The sequence below is a fragment of the Manacus vitellinus genome, unplaced genomic scaffold (assembly GCF_001715985.3).
Source record: "Manacus vitellinus isolate BGI_N305 unplaced genomic scaffold, ASM171598v3 scaffold_2_pilon, whole genome shotgun sequence".
In the NCBI taxonomy this organism is placed as follows: Eukaryota; Metazoa; Chordata; class Aves; order Passeriformes; family Pipridae; genus Manacus; species Manacus vitellinus.
In genome coordinates, this window is record NW_021940208.1 from 8,938,741 (window position 1) to 8,954,543 (window position 15,803).

General features: G+C 36.1%; 1 protein-coding gene across 2 annotated transcripts in view; it reads left to right on the forward strand.

Annotated features, from left to right (window-relative positions):
* CNTN5 (contactin 5) overlaps positions 1–15,803 on the forward strand; it is a 430,795-nt gene that overhangs the window by 107,824 nt on the left and 307,168 nt on the right. For both annotated transcript variants that reach the window (XM_018071482.2, XM_018071483.2), the window contains exon 2: positions 4,539–4,668. In XM_018071482.2, coding sequence (XP_017926971.1) covers positions 4,614–4,668 — 55 coding nt within the window. In that variant the 5' untranslated portion in view covers positions 4,539–4,613. The remainder of the gene's footprint in view (positions 1–4,538; positions 4,669–15,803) is intronic.

Consider the following 15,803-nt stretch of genomic DNA (forward strand, 5'->3'; position numbering starts at 1 on the left):
TGAAAAAAAAGTTTACTGAAACTGCATGTATTATAGAGAAACCAGAATAAGAACAGGACAGGAAAAAAATCAATAAATGGTAAACATTCCACCCTTAATTTAAAAACTAGACTGTAGAACTTTGTCAATCATGTTATTATATAAAAGAATACAGGATATTCTGGACAACTTATTTTTTTTTCTTGCACTGAATTATCAATAAAGCCAGAAAAGTGTTCCAAAGAAACCAGTTGGATTCTTATGAGATCCAAATTTATATTTGGGGGAAAAATAAAAACTGCTCAGTTGAAATAATTTTTAAGTCCTTTTGAGCAGCATCTTCAGATATATTCTTTTGTATTAGTAAGTGACTGTATATTCTGTTTTACATTCTTAAGATTCCTCATTCTGGGATAGTCAGGGGTGAGGAAAAAAAAAACAAAAAAGGAAATTAACAAGATTTTCCAACCAAGAATAACTGAATACTAGTCGTATTAAACTACTTACAAAATAGGCAAGTTTTACGTGGGAGATCTTTCTTATAAGACTGAAGACAATATTCATTAACTTTTTTTACAGTAGTAACACCCTTTCTTTTTTTATTTTTTTTTAATAAGAAAGAAGATGCTTCTCTCAATGAATTTAATGCAGCTTTGATCTTTTTGCTACAAGCATAAAGGAATCCTTCAATCACTGAAATCTATCTAAAAGTGAGAGCCTAGTTATCTAAAAGATCAGATGACAAGAACTGATAGTAAAGCTAGGAATACATCCCTTCATTTAATCTAGAGCAGAAATTAGACTATATGCCTATGCTTATTAAATATAACATTTTCATCCTCTTGCCCTTTTATTTTCTTCAAAGCACCTATGTCATTATTCCACATGCTACATGGTAGCCCATAAATGCAGTATCAATATATTTGTATGAACAGTACTCCTCCATTCTTAGATGTTCAATAACCCTACTATGTTGTTATGCATTCCATTTATCCATGTGGCTAGTAAAGTGTTTGCCAAGTACCCTTGAAGAAACAAGAAATATGGAAAAAATAAGTAAAGGTCCAAAATCCTATCATTATGATAATAATCAAAATTTCTAGGTAGATTTTTTAAAAGCAATGAAGTGACATATTTCCCCCTTTCTTGTTTTGCTAATAATTCTTCTACTGAGATAAGCCACCATATTTACACAATGAATGTCCAAATAGGAAGATCAGTGTCCCACATTCATTACTTAAATCAGAGCATTTCCCTATCATTGCACTCTGCTTTACATTTTAATATACTTCTGTAACAGGTTTGAAATTTGCATTACATTGATAGGATCAAGTTAGGTAGATCACAGTTAAGGGTTGTCATGTAAAAGCTGTTATAGATATTTAGCTATTGACTCCTTATCTAGCACCACATGCCATAATTCTGTTGCCTTTAATGAAATGTTCATTAAAAAATATTCTTTTTCATAGAAAGCCTAAAATCATCATGTTTCAAGAATGCAAAGAGAAATATATATAAGGGCATCTTTTATTTTGACGTTCCTACTGTTTGGCTCCAGTTAGACTTCATCCTGTTCCTGGTTTACCAATCATAGCCTTTAATATTATATTTTAATAGTCTAATCCAAGAGGCACAATAATACCTAATAATAACAACAACAATAATAATCTCACACTTTAATGCTGGAAAATTGGTATATTTCCCCCTGTTCATGCAACAGATAAATCACCAAGTTAAAATAATTTCTGTGTTACACCGTTATAAAAGCAGCTGAAGAGAAGTGAGGAAAAGAGGAAGAAGAAAGAGTAATAAAGTTGCAGGGAAGGGAAAGGGGGGAAGGAATCTGTGTTTTACTCTCTTTAACAGATATGGCCATAAGGGAAAAATTTAAATATTAATGAAAATGCTTATTTCCCAAAGGCCTGGCCAGCAAAGAATGCTGAATGAGATAATTCACCAACCAAAGGAACATAGTAACTGAAAAGCAGATTATCACTGAAGTGAAAAACAAAGGCAGCAGACATAAATAATTAACTGAGGATGTTTCCTGTGGAGGTTTAGATGAGCTACAGGCACTATGTGGAAAGTCAGTTGACTACCAGATTGTTATGTTCGCTTTCAGTGTTTCTTATATTAATGTATACACCCAATATTAAATTTCTGTGGTCTGAGTTACCTGAAAGGAAGCACAACCCTACATGTTTTTTTTTTTTTTATCTATGTTGAAAACCATACCTGCTGTGCTCTTTAAATGAAAGCTGACAAGCTACACCTTTAGATTGTTGCAGGAGTAATTACCAGCTACCTAAACAGATGTTGTCATCTTGTTCTCACACTGTGTGTGTCTCTCTATATATGAAGAAAAGACTATCAAAACTGGTTACAACTGGAAATGCTCAGAAAGCAGTTGAAGTGGAATAATCTGGTAGGAACCTACTATTACATTATGATTTTTTTTTCAGCTGTGTTGAGCTTTGCCTCTGTTCTCATACTGTGAGGGTTCTAACATAAAGAATAGAATCCCTGAAACAGCAATTGTGGCATGTAACTAAACTAGACTAATCTGAAAGAATCATATTATCCCCAAAATGGGTCTGGTAAGGGATCAAAGCAAATTCTCCTTTGTCTCATTGTTCTGTCCCATGGGATTGCTCTTGTACTTGTGGATCACAGCCTCTACAGATAGAAGATTTCTTGGGCTCCAATGAGAGGATATCAAAAACTTACTGAACAGATATGACTAATTAAGTGTAGGAAACTAGCTTTATGTCTGCAACTTGATGTTTTTCTAGTCAAAGACCAGAAGTACACTCAAGTTCATACATAAACCAGCTAAAACTTGCCATATGTTGGACTGATTTTTCAGTTATTTGAATGTAAAAACTCTCAAGTTCCATTGTGTTAAAGCTACTGACGTTGTTGAAGTGATACCTAAGAAGATGTAATGTGCCAACATGTATGTACCAGTCATGGGACAGATAGGAAACAAAAATCTGGGGAGTGGTAGAAGGAGACAAATATGAAAAATCTCTTCTGTATAAGTGGTGATTGTTTCAAATGTATTGATGGATTCTTAGCACAATGAGTAAAATTGAAGAAACTGGAATGTATTTGAACCCAATTTGCAAGTAGTAAAAAGACCTGAATTTTCCTAAAACAAATTATTATTTTTTGGGAGGTGTTTTAAAATGCCAAATATCAACATACTGCTTTCAAGAGAAGAATCACAGAATCGCAGAATGGTTGGGGTTGGAAGGGAAGTCAAGATATCTAGTTCAAAGTTTCTTCCAAAGCAGGTTCACCTGGAACAGGTTGCACAGGACTGCGTCTAGGAGGACTTTGAATATCTCCAGAGAAGGAGATTCTACAACCTTTCTGGGCAGCCTGTTCCAGTGCTCTGTCACCTCCCTCAGCCTTTCCTCATAAGAGAGATGTTCCAGTCCCCTAATTATCTTTCAGCCTTCTGCTGAACCCTCTCCAGTACTTCCTTGTCTTTCTTGGACTGGAGAGCCCAGTACAGGACACAGTACTCCAAATGCAGCCTCATTAGGGCTAAACTTAGGGGCAGGATCACCTCCCTGGACCTGCTGGCAATGTTTTTCCTAATGCAACCCAGGATACCATTGGCCTTCCTGGCCATAAGGGCATAATGCTGACTCATGAACAACTTGTTGTCCACCAGGACCCCCAGGTCCTTCTCTGCAGGAGAAGGACCTTCCCTTCTCCTGCAGGTCAGCCTCCAGCCTGTACTGGTGTGTGGGGTTATTCTTCCTCAAGTGCAGGACCCTGCATTTGCCTTTGTTGAACTTCAGATGGTTCTTCTCTGCCCATCTCTGCAATCTATTGAGGTCCTTCTGAAGGGCTGTAAAGACTTCTGGGCTATTGGCCACTCCTCCCGGTTCTGTATCATCAGCAAGCTTGCTGGGGACACACTCTGTCCCTGCATCCAGGTAACTGATGAGTAAGTTGGACAATACTGGGCGCAGCACTGACCCCTAGGGAACACCACAAGCTACAGACCTCTAACTAGATTCTGCACTGCTGATTAGAACACTCTGAGCTCTGCCCTTCAGTGAATTCTCAATTTACCTTACTGTCCACTCATCTAAGCCACACTTCCACTTGGGGTTTTTGAAACACTTTATACCAAGCATCAACATATTGCTTTCAGGAAAATAGGAACCTATGACAAATTATGTGCTTTGAATATGTTTTCTGTAAAAAATATGTGTATTATATTGTAAGCTTGCCTTTTTGGGAATTCAAGGCTTCAATATGGATGTAGCTTTAGGATGATATCCATATAAACATATATATATATATATATATATATATATATTTCCAAAGCACTGCCACAGACATTTGAGCTATTAACACAGGTAACTACTGGAAAAAGATCCCTCTGAGTATCTGTCAGGATACCTGCCCCTGTTCATAGAGAGTTCTTTGGAACTAGAACTTTTAATTGCATTAGGACCAGGTTTGTCTCTTGAATTATCTGTCGTATTATTGAGAGATACTTTTAATTTTCCTAACAAGGACTTGTCTTTTCCCACTAGGCTAAGCTTTAATGAAGAAACATCAGCATTGCTAACAACTGCACAAAGAGGGACAGAAGACCTTTGTGACCAAGGATGTGGTTGTCATGGAAACTGTTGCTGTTTCTGTCACTCACTGGCTGTCTTTCAGGTAAATCAAAACAAAACCAAGAAAACTCTGTTTATCATTTCAAGGCTCTTAACCGCAAACAGAAATAGGAAGATTTAAACCCACGCAAGAGAAGATCAACATCATTGTGAAAACCATTTGCCTGAGTGTAACAACCTAATCTTAAGGCAAAGGAAGCACTTAAGATTTGAAAATGTTCATTGGTCAAAAGGAAAAACAAAAGTTAGAGGGTCCGTAAACAATCAGAGAGTTTTATTAGTAAATTACACAAAACTACACACTTGGCATGGAAATTGGTATATTAGTCCCTGACCTACTATATAGGCACATGACAGTGGGTTTTGGATAAACTGCTAGGGTGAAGGGAAAAGAGAAATGAAAGGGGTTGATTAAAAAGGGAGAGATGAAATAAAGAAAGGAAAAAAGAGAGGGGAAAAAGAGGTCACCAGCCACCACTCCAGCATTGATCCAGCTGATGGGATGCCAATCCTGGTTTCAGTGGCAATCCAGCTGATAAGTGGTAACCCACCTGTGTCAGTCCATCTGATGAGGTGTCCAGGGGGACTGCCTGAGCCTAAAGGGGTACCTTTTTATTGACAGGTTTCTCTGCCCTGGGGACAGGTTTCTTGCTTTTTATGCTAATTAGTTGTCATCCACAGTCTGTTCTTCTAGGCCTTTCTGTAAATGAGTCAGAGAACTTTGGGGATCTTTGGTGGTCCCAATCCTACCTAATAGTCCATGCCCACTTCCTTCCAGTCATTTCTGTGCTTGCACTGTACTTTATTGTGTTCTTTCCCATGGAAAAGTGCTGCCCTATCTCCACCTGGCTCCCCTTCTCCAACCAAATCTTGATCTTTTGCATGTTGTTTTAATACCAATAGTCCTTAGTTATTACCAACAATTCTTGTCAGTTGTTACTAACAGTACTTGTTTGGCTTCACAGCCATCTGGTTATTGGTGTTTGAGACACTCATTAGCCCCTTGTCTTCTGGGAGCTGAAAGCTCAAAAGGATCTTACTTTGGACTGTTGTTTGTAGGGTTGTTAAAGACTTTAGTACACACCAACCCCTCATAATCAAGAGCTTGAGGGATGTCATTTAATATCACTTTTTATAGGGTTGCAAGCGTGTGTGTTTTAGTCATAGTAATTTTCCATCCTGGCCATAATTCAACTCGGTAACTGTCTTTGAAGTTTCAGCAACAGAAATATTATTCCACTTGGGTTGTTATTCATGCAAGAAAAATAAGTTTCCAAGGCTGCTCATTAAAAAACAGGTGCTCATTAGACAACACTATTTCCTGGGAATAGACAGTGTTTCTGATAAACTGGAGAGAAGCTTAGCCCAGGTGCAGTTTGTCAAGGCCAATCAACATTTTTCAGACCGTACTGTGGCTTAAGGGTAGGTGGGAATGTAACTGAAGTCAGCTTTTCTGGGCTCTACACTGAGTGGTGAAACTGTAAAAATTTAGATTCAGATATTTACAAGTGATGTCCATATACCATTAATTTGTACCTAAATCTGAATAATGATTTAAAGAGAGGACAGCTGCATATCTCATTTGAAAAGACAATGACAACTATTACATGTATAGTAAGTGCATCTCTTATGCAAGTTTTTCACGTAGTGTTCCTTAGTTGCTTTAACTTTTGCAAGTAATAAAATGAGTTAACTGATAATCATTTAAGCTTCTCATATGAGAATTTTTGTGATTTGATAGCATATTGTCTCCAATCAATCTATTTTGGCTACCCCATTTTCTTAGTGTTGTTCCTTATGATGCCTCTCAATAGTTGCTAAGCTATTCTCTCTCTTACCAAACTTATTGGTTTTGTGTCATCGCAAGATAAAATTTAATAAAAACTAATGAAATAAGACTTTTTTGATTCGTAATAATACTGCGATATTGGACACAGGAATTTAGTAATGGAAAGTACCTGTGGATACCGACATACATGCTTTGAATGCATACATGAAACAGTCTGATCTAATCTGGTATTACTCATATAGCTTCATTATCTTGTATTGTCTAAATCCATTACTTTCGGACTTTATTTTTTTTATTTGTATTGGATTCCCAGCCACATTGTCAGTTTTGGTAGCATTTGTATTTTGGTGATTCTAGCAGTGATGCCTTACAACCAGCACCTATTAATGTAATTTTTTTTTTTTTTATTGAAATTTGAATTTTTATTGCTACAAATTCCAAGTACTCTGATGTAAAATTCAAAAGCATTTCAGAAGTTTAAATCTAGAATTTCTTCGTAAGAATTATATCTTCTATCTTGAAATCTTTAAGAGTTAAAAGTTAATGTCTGGCAGAAGGCATTTGTCCTAGTTACAGGGACTGGGACCAGTGTATCACTATGTGGGTATAACCAAAACTATGTATTCTACACCCCCTATGTAATTTCTGATGGACTGTTAATAATGGATCATTTGTAGCAGCTGCCCAGGGCACACCTGACCCCTCAGGCTACAAGCTGGGTGTTAAAGAGACTTTGAGAGGGGTGTTTCTTTGTCTTCACACTAATAACTGTGATAACAGCTGTGATAACTCCACTCTAGGGAGGCATTAGCACCTTCACACCCAGTCTGAGGGGTCATCTCTGCTAATGGGCCATACTGGACTGGCATAATAGGCAGCTGCAACACCTAGACCATCAAAGGTTCCAAAAATATCCCATGACTCACAGAGTTAAATCACCCATTGTGAGACTCCCTGCCCTGGGGGAGGTACTGGACATTCCAACCTAAGCATATATAATCTTGGGGGTTTGGGACTTCATATACCACTCAGATCCAGAGGAGGACCAGAAACTCCAACAAGACTGTGACTACCACTCTCAACATGACTGTAATTGTTATTTCAACAGGACTGCAACCATCATCTCGAGCAACAGGTTTCCTTTCCTTTTACTTTGCACTGAGGGGGGCCACATGGTGGTCAGCACAGGGGTTGACAAACACCGTTTTGTTCTTGTCCCAAGGTGGGGTTGTACATTTGTCTTTGTGGGTTAAAATCAGTTTTTCTCTATACCATTGTATTTATTGTAATCTTTTTAGTAAATTGTAACTGATTTGTAATGTCTCTTGAGCTAGGTTCATTTCTCCCACTGGTTTACTTTTAAACCGGCACAGTATTATACTGTGAAATTAATGTACCTGAGAGTGCAGTTGGTTTCACATAGTTAATATCTCTTTAACCTCAACTGCTGTTAAAGAGAATACCTGTTTGCTTCAAATAGATTTATCTAGCTCTATACAACACAACAATATGCTGCAAAATGTGTGAGACACATTTAACATGCTTGCAATTCTGTATCCTAAAATTGCATATACAGGAATGAGGTTCAGCTGTTTGTGAGGGAAATTTTTTAGGTACATACATTAAAATACTATCTTGCAAAAACTTAAAAGCATTAGTAGTGACTAATACAGCATTAAAATGCATAACTACTTTGGAAGTTAAACTGAAAGTCAGTATTTATAGAAGTACTTTATTTAAGTAACGTAATATCTTTAAAACTCTTGCCAGTCATTTAGCACCATATTTAAAACCGACTATTCCTCTAGACTGTAAATTTGTTACTCATATATGATGGTTTCTAAAGCATTCCTCTTTTTATATTTTGTTTTTAATTTGTGATTCTTTAGGATTTTTAAAGGTTTATTCCATATTGCTGTAGCAGATTTAACTTCTGTAAGATAATTTTTAACTTCAGTGCTTTTTTTCACATGTTGTCAAAGGTAATGTGACAACACATACTTTTTTTCTCATGCATAAAGATAATTTTGTAATTATTTCATTAATAATAATTATCCATTAGTAAATTTAATGCTATAAGAGCTGAAATTAATCAAATATAACAAAACTGGATTCAAAATAATTTTAAATAGGTCCTCAGTGTAATTAGAAATTTACTGTGTTCTTACCTTTCACATTTGATTACACCATCCTGCATGTAGAGATGTTTTTATATTACAGCACTGATTAGAAGGTTTGCAACTACTAAGAGTTGTTTCCCACAGCTGATGCAGTTCAAGGTAGCCTAGTTTGATACCTGAATGCACTCTTCTTAACAACAGAGCAATAGATATTGATGGTGTTCCAGTAAGATAAAGTTCATTCAATTTCTGTTGGTTTAGGCTCTGTTAAAATTCAGTACTTCCTTATCCATTAAATCGTCAGATCACGGGATCACTCTTAGCAGTAGGTAGTGTTTGGAAGAGAGTACTACGCTGTTGTATTGATTTTGCAGTGGTGAGGGAATCATCTAAGAGAAAATAGATGACCTCTCGAGTTTGTGTGATCCCATTTTTATGTCATTTTTATCTTAAGACTGACCCTGGTAGTTTGGATCTTGCTTATGCATGAATGTATGGAAGTGTGCTTAAGCTATGTGGAAAATATTTGACTGGAGATAAAAATTATTATTTTCTGAATGCAAGACTGGGGACTGAATTATGTCTTAAGTTATTTTAGTGTAAGGAAACTGTGGTCTGGGAGTACAGCTCACAGTTATACACTTAAATTCTCAAAAACTTCACATTTATGAAATCTTGATAATTAACAGATGAAAGGCAGATAATATGTTCCTTATTTTCTTATGGTGTAGTACTGCTCTTCAAGCCAAACTGGAATTGAAGAAGAATTAAGCTGTCATTTTAGAACTAGAGACTGGTTCACTTCTGAACTGACAGTTGGAAAAAAAACTTGGGTTTTTTTGAAGGGTTTTGGGGTTTTGGGGGTATTTTTTTCTTCTTCTTCTATGAAGCTTTCCTGTAGGGAAAGTCATCAAGCTGTAAGAGAACAGATTACCATGGGGGAACTGTTAATCTGAAATTCAGAGTAGCTTCTGATTTGGTTACAATAACACCCAAAATGAATTCAGAGACACCCATCTTAAATTAAATCCAAGTTCATCAGAATTAAATCTGGGGGTTTATTCCTAGGGTTTTACTGTCCTGGTTCCACTTTACAGTCTGCTTTTATGTGTATAGTAAAGGCTATTTATTTTTGGTTCACACAAGGAACAGCTAAGCAGAGAACTTTTTCTTTCTTTAGGCTTGTTAAGGTTTTCTTGTACTGATTTCTCAGAGAAACTTGAATTGAGTATTACTGAAAGGCATTACTTTAAAACAGCACTCCCTAACCTTAGCATGAGATAAAAAGGTATATCTCTTTGTGTTTCAGAAAGAAAAGTATTTTTAAAACAGAATGAAATGACATCAGATTACTCATGGTAAATAAAAAAAATTAAGACTGTGGCTTTTATTTGCAGATGAAAGACACTTGAAAAAAGCTAGCTTAAGATTAGGGCTCCTGTAATTCCTTTTAGTAATTATTACTGCCTGTGAAAACATGCTTCAGAATTTCAATAGATGCTAAAGATAGCGTAATAGAGTAAATGGTATTTATAGAGTTCTAATTTTGTTTTAATCTAACACATATTCCATATGCCTTTTTGTTCCCCTGCCCATTTATCTACTTCTGTATTATTACCTGCTGCACGTTAATCAGGTCAAAGTGAGACTCATTTTCTCTGTAAAACTTTATAATTCATGGCATCGATAAAATTATGAGTATAATAAAAGAAGTAAGACTTTGCCATGTAGAGGCGGTTCCTCTGAGACCCCACGGTCACTGTTCATAGCATCAAGTCGGTTAACATTTGTTCTTAAACCTCATCTCTATGTATCATTCATTTCTTTCTACCTAAAATATTCTCATTAGCAAGCAAAACCTCCCTAAAACTAAGCTTTTCTCTGTATCCCTCAGTAAGGTTCTCAAAGTTAAAACCAGCATGACTTTTTCTGGTTTTTTAGTTGTTTGATAGAATATGATATGAATAGAGACTTACAAAAAATACTCTTAAGTAAGAGAGCATATGTGGAACAAACATAAGTGTTCTGTCTAGTTTTGACTTACAATTGGCAGTGATTTGAGGTTCTTTCTGTCTTTTATCATGTCCATCCCTCTCAATCTGGCTACTTGGAAGCTTTTAGGAATTGTCTCTATCATTTGCACTTACAGGCTTCCAAAATGCATCTCAAATCTGCTCAATAGTTAGAGCAGCCAGTGCCAGTATTAAAATTCATAGCCAAAGGTTCATAAGCTCATTAACCAAACCATATAAATATGAATACCACTCTGAGTGCCAAGACTATTTCATGTTTTTATTCTTTCCCTTTTTAGACAGTGTCCTTCCCAATTCAGAGTGGACAGTACATGAAATGTTGTTTCTCTTCCAAATGAACGATGAACACATAAATTACCAGCACTTATCACTGATAAACCTATACAATTATTCAGCATTCCCCCTACCCCCTGGCCCTTCACTGGCCATGTAACTTTATCACCTTTGATAACTAAGCATAAAAGTTGGGAGACAGAGCTGTAGATAAGTACTAGTTCCTGGGGACTTTCATGCTCTCAGGCTTCCAAGTGAAAATTGAAAACACACTTAAACTTTCTATTGCCTATCCTGAAGTACTGCATTTGCAGATAGTGCAAAGCAAGAAAACAGGTAGCTACAGTCCTGAAATCCAAGGTAGATTGCTGTCCAGAACCTCACTGCTGGATCCGGTGCTTAGTTGAATCGGAAAAAACATTCATCTGCTGAATTATGTACTTGCTATAATTGTTAATCCAGAAGAAGAATGGAAAGGTAAAAATTATTTACTGCTCCAAGAATCCTGAAGCATGTTTGATGTTAAGTATTAAGGATGGGAAAAGTTGTAGGCATGAAAAGAGGCATTTTGAATATGGATGTAAGAAAGAATGCTTGTTTGCATGTCTGTGGATTTTTTTTTCCCCTATGTTTAAGAATTTCTGGAATTAGTTATTTAGATTTTTATATCTTGATGGGGCTATTTAATTATATTCTTACATGCTGAGATGTGGTACTTCAACTTGCAGAATACCAAATGTTAGGCAACCACAAGATGCCTTTCTTTTACCAGGTAAGAAATTGCTGTGCTAGGCCTTTTCAGGGCTAAGATAATAGAAAATGTGAGCAGTAGTTAGAACCAGAACAACAACATTGTCATGTATACAAGAATTAAAATAATGTTTGATATTTCATGAAATAACTGTTGTAACATTTCCACTTGTATCAGTGGCATACTGCAACATATTTTAATTTCCTACCTAAAATACTTTCTCAGTTTACTACACTTAGATTTGGTCATTAAAAAGTTCCTACCTCCTAAAAAGTTCTTATGAGTCTTAAATCTAGCAAACCGGTACTTAAATTATCTCCAATTTGGAACTGGAATGACAAACCAGTTTTTCTTCAGAAAAAAATTGTGATGCCCGCTGAAAGATAGATGCCAGTCATTCTATTGTCACCACAAATCTAAAGAACCTGTAACCTGCACATCTGTCCTCATTTTTGTGTTCTATCTTTTTTGGTGGATAAGTCTTAACGCGACAAACTGTTTAGAGTCATCCTATTGCAGCCTGATGCTTTTAAAATATCTTCTATTTCATGAGATATGATACTAAATTGTGTGTGTTTTACTCATAAAATTATAAAAAAATATGATGAAGCAATGTTTTTTGGTTAACATAATGATTTTACTACTCTGCCTCGACTTTACACAGAAATATCTACTGATTTCAAAATTACACAGTAAGATAATGTCTCTACTACTTCTCTTCATATTTTTTGAATTATATGGAAGATGACATGCCATTGGGATTCAGTCCCAGCATTATACTCCTGGAGTCTCATCTTGACCTGAAGTCAAAATGTCAATCAGTATTACCGCTTTATGATGGTTTTGCTTAAAGCTTTTGGTCACTCCTCTTGATCTTGGTTAAAATATTAAAGACTAAATCTCTTTTAACTTCAAAACTCCCACATTTGAGTCTAAGGATACTCTATGTCTATAGCGCTGATGTAATACTTAGCATTTATATTAGAGTACAATAAGGAATAAGTAATTCTATTTTACTGGGAGTTTTTTCTGATTTTTTAGTTCTTAGAGATTTCAGGCTGCCTGTTTACTTTTATGGGCTACTAGAACGATAATGGGCTAGTAGTAAAACTATTTTAATAAACCTACGAAAGCATATTTTAAAAGTCCTTCTAGTAGGGAGAAATCTGCTGTTAATCAGTCACAAAGAGCTGGACAAAACAGCAACCATGCAGGCTCAGATTCATCTTATTTAGCTTATATATTTAAACTGAAATATCACAGTTAGGAAATAATTAGTCTCCTTCCTATATAGTCAACAGACAGAGATAGGCACTTGCAAAAGGCAGTTAAACCCATCTGCATTACTCTCTGAAATTCTGCACTAAAACACACTAACTTCTAACATTAAGGATATGACCTCTTTCAAGTTTTTTTGTGATTAGGGAACACAGAGAGAAAGCATATTTCTGAACAGATACTCAAAACAATGGTACATACAAAAGAAAAATGTGTCATCCTAAAGTGGTGTATACACTATCCTAAAAAACTATCCCAAAATAGCAATGAAAGATTTGACTGAGGAGAAGTTAACATTTCTGAATGTTGGGTCAGTGAGAAGTGCCCAGACTGTGGATAGACATGAATGTTAATTCATCAGGTCATTTCCTCATCCTGGCTATGGGAAAGCTCAGCATGGTCAGGCACATTAGGGAAAAAGCTCCCAGCACGGGGTGACAGGAAGAGAACTCTGACCCCAAGCAGCTTCCTGGCTTCAGGTGTCTTTAGCAAAAACAGCAGGTGGTGTACTGTATTGTTTGTTAGTGAGCATGTTCAGGAACTTCATCTTTACATTCAGCACCTCCAGTTAGGTCCTATATGTGGCCAGGCAGTACATCTCTCACGTTACTAAAAGAGGCTTGCACAGTTAATATTTAATAGAGCACGTTGGTTACTAGAACAATCACCCTGTTCTGTTTGATAAATGTTGCTTTTCTTTTTTTACCCCAAAGTAATGTTAACATCTGTAGCCATTGTAAACAAGGTCATAGAGTCTGTATAGAAACTAACAGCATAATCACTAGAACAAACAATCAAACCTGTCTCTCAGCTACATATTAAATGTTTACCTTCAGCCAAAGGTTCAGTTGAATGGGACTGTGGGGAGCAGCCTTTCTGCTCTGTGCAGCACATGAAAAAATGGCATCTGCCCGCTAAATGCAGCACTCTGGATCCGCTGGTTTCAATCATAAAGGTTGTTTCCTATTGCCAGCCAACAAGATGTTGAAAGTAGTCCTTACTACTTTTCCCTGATATTCCATGTCATACTTTTCCAACTACTGCAGTGGGTGACACTTCACCTGAAGTCCTCATCCCTAGGAACCTCTACTGCTTTCATTCATATTACTGGGAATTCACCAGTTGTAGTACACATTGTAACAGTGACGAGGTTTTTGTAGGACTATTTGTAATAGGTTTGTTAGCAAAAGTAATTAATTCTATGAAGTGATTATCATTTTCCTTAAGTGTGCTTCTAGATGACCACTTCTCATGATCGGAAGTAATAAAAACAGTAACACTTGGTCTTAACAAGAAACTGAACCTGTTTTCTCTTTCTTCCAGTGCCAGACATGTACAAGGAGTTATTAGCTAATAATACAGAATAATTTTGAGTTTCAAAGCAGCACTAACAATATAACAATACATAATAAAATAAGTTATTAACTTCATTTCAAAAAGTCATTAGTGGCTAGCAGAATGTTTCTTAAGAATTGGTCTGGCCTTTTCTAATAGAAATGTAATAAAAAGACAGTGAAACCTTTGAAATTATGACAAATTCAGCTTTGAAATTAGATACAGTTTTCTAGTAATGAGGGTAAAACAATATTGAAGCATCTCTACTAGGAGAGCTGGCAGACATGACAGTGCTTCAAGTTGGAAAGCAAAATTAAATAACTTTAAAAATTTAAAGTTTTATCAAGATTCTAATAGAAATTTTATAGAGAATGTGAGTCAATGTGTGTGTGTGTGTGTGTGTGTTTGTGCCCATACCTGTGTTGAAGGAGAGTAATACTGGGTTGCATTAATTCCACACACACACCCCTACGGCCTTGCCTTTGGGGGTTCATTGAGAGCATAGCAAGCTCTCTAATGCTCACTTTCCTAGGGATGGTCACAAGTTTCTCAATGTGATACCAAATTGTCAGGCTAGATGTGTTCAGGATTTTTTTCTGGCTTTACTGTCCTACACCCATAGCAAGATAGAAGAATAATCAAATTATTTGTTCATGTCCAGCCCTATTTCAAGCAATAGCACCTTAGCATTTAACCCAAGAAATACCACACCGTATGTTAAGATGTTAGGGGGAAAAAAAATCCAAACCAAACAAAGCAACAAACAAACAAAACAAACGAACAAAACCAACACAACAAAAATAACCAGTAACTGAAACCAGCTGCAAGGAGATTGTATGCATTTATTTCTCATTATTCAATTCCAACATTAGGTAGCAAACATTGGAAAACTTCCCTTTGGAAAGACTTCCAGAATTTACTTTTCTTTGATTAAAAGCTCTAGTCAGGACTTTTCAAGTGGTATGTTGCCAAGTGTGTATGAGGATGTCTTCTGTTTCTACTTAGTATGGTCAAATATACTTGGTGACAACAAGAGATTGAACTGATAAACCACAGATCACACATTTGGGGTAAATGAAACCTCCTTGCCCTTTTAAATGTAAAATACTGATATAGTATAACATCTTCAAAATTAAATGGGAGAAATCAAATTACTACCATGGACTGAATAAAATTAAAGATGAAAGTAATTGTTTACTTTTGGGAAAAAAGAATCAGAATGTGTAAAAAACACCTTCAGAAATGATCCAGGGAGCCAAACTCATTGCTGTACTGGAATGAAAAGTCATGTACTTATTAATGTCATAAACTTTCAGCAATGATATGATTTTCCTCTCACAGTTAAGGTCTATAGCTTCTATATATCTGATAATTACCTGTGTTGGAGGTAGTGATAGGATAGCCTGTTTCCTTGCAAATATTCTCTTCTACTCCCTAGATGTTAACTATCTTTTCCTTTCAGACTTTCTTCTCAGAGTAGTGGTAGTAGGTTAAACTCACAGCAATCTTAGCCAATATGAAACCAATACTTGTTGCCTGTGTCACATTTGAAGAAGTCTTTGTGTGTTAAAAGTTATGTGGCTTTTCTTCTTGTTTGTT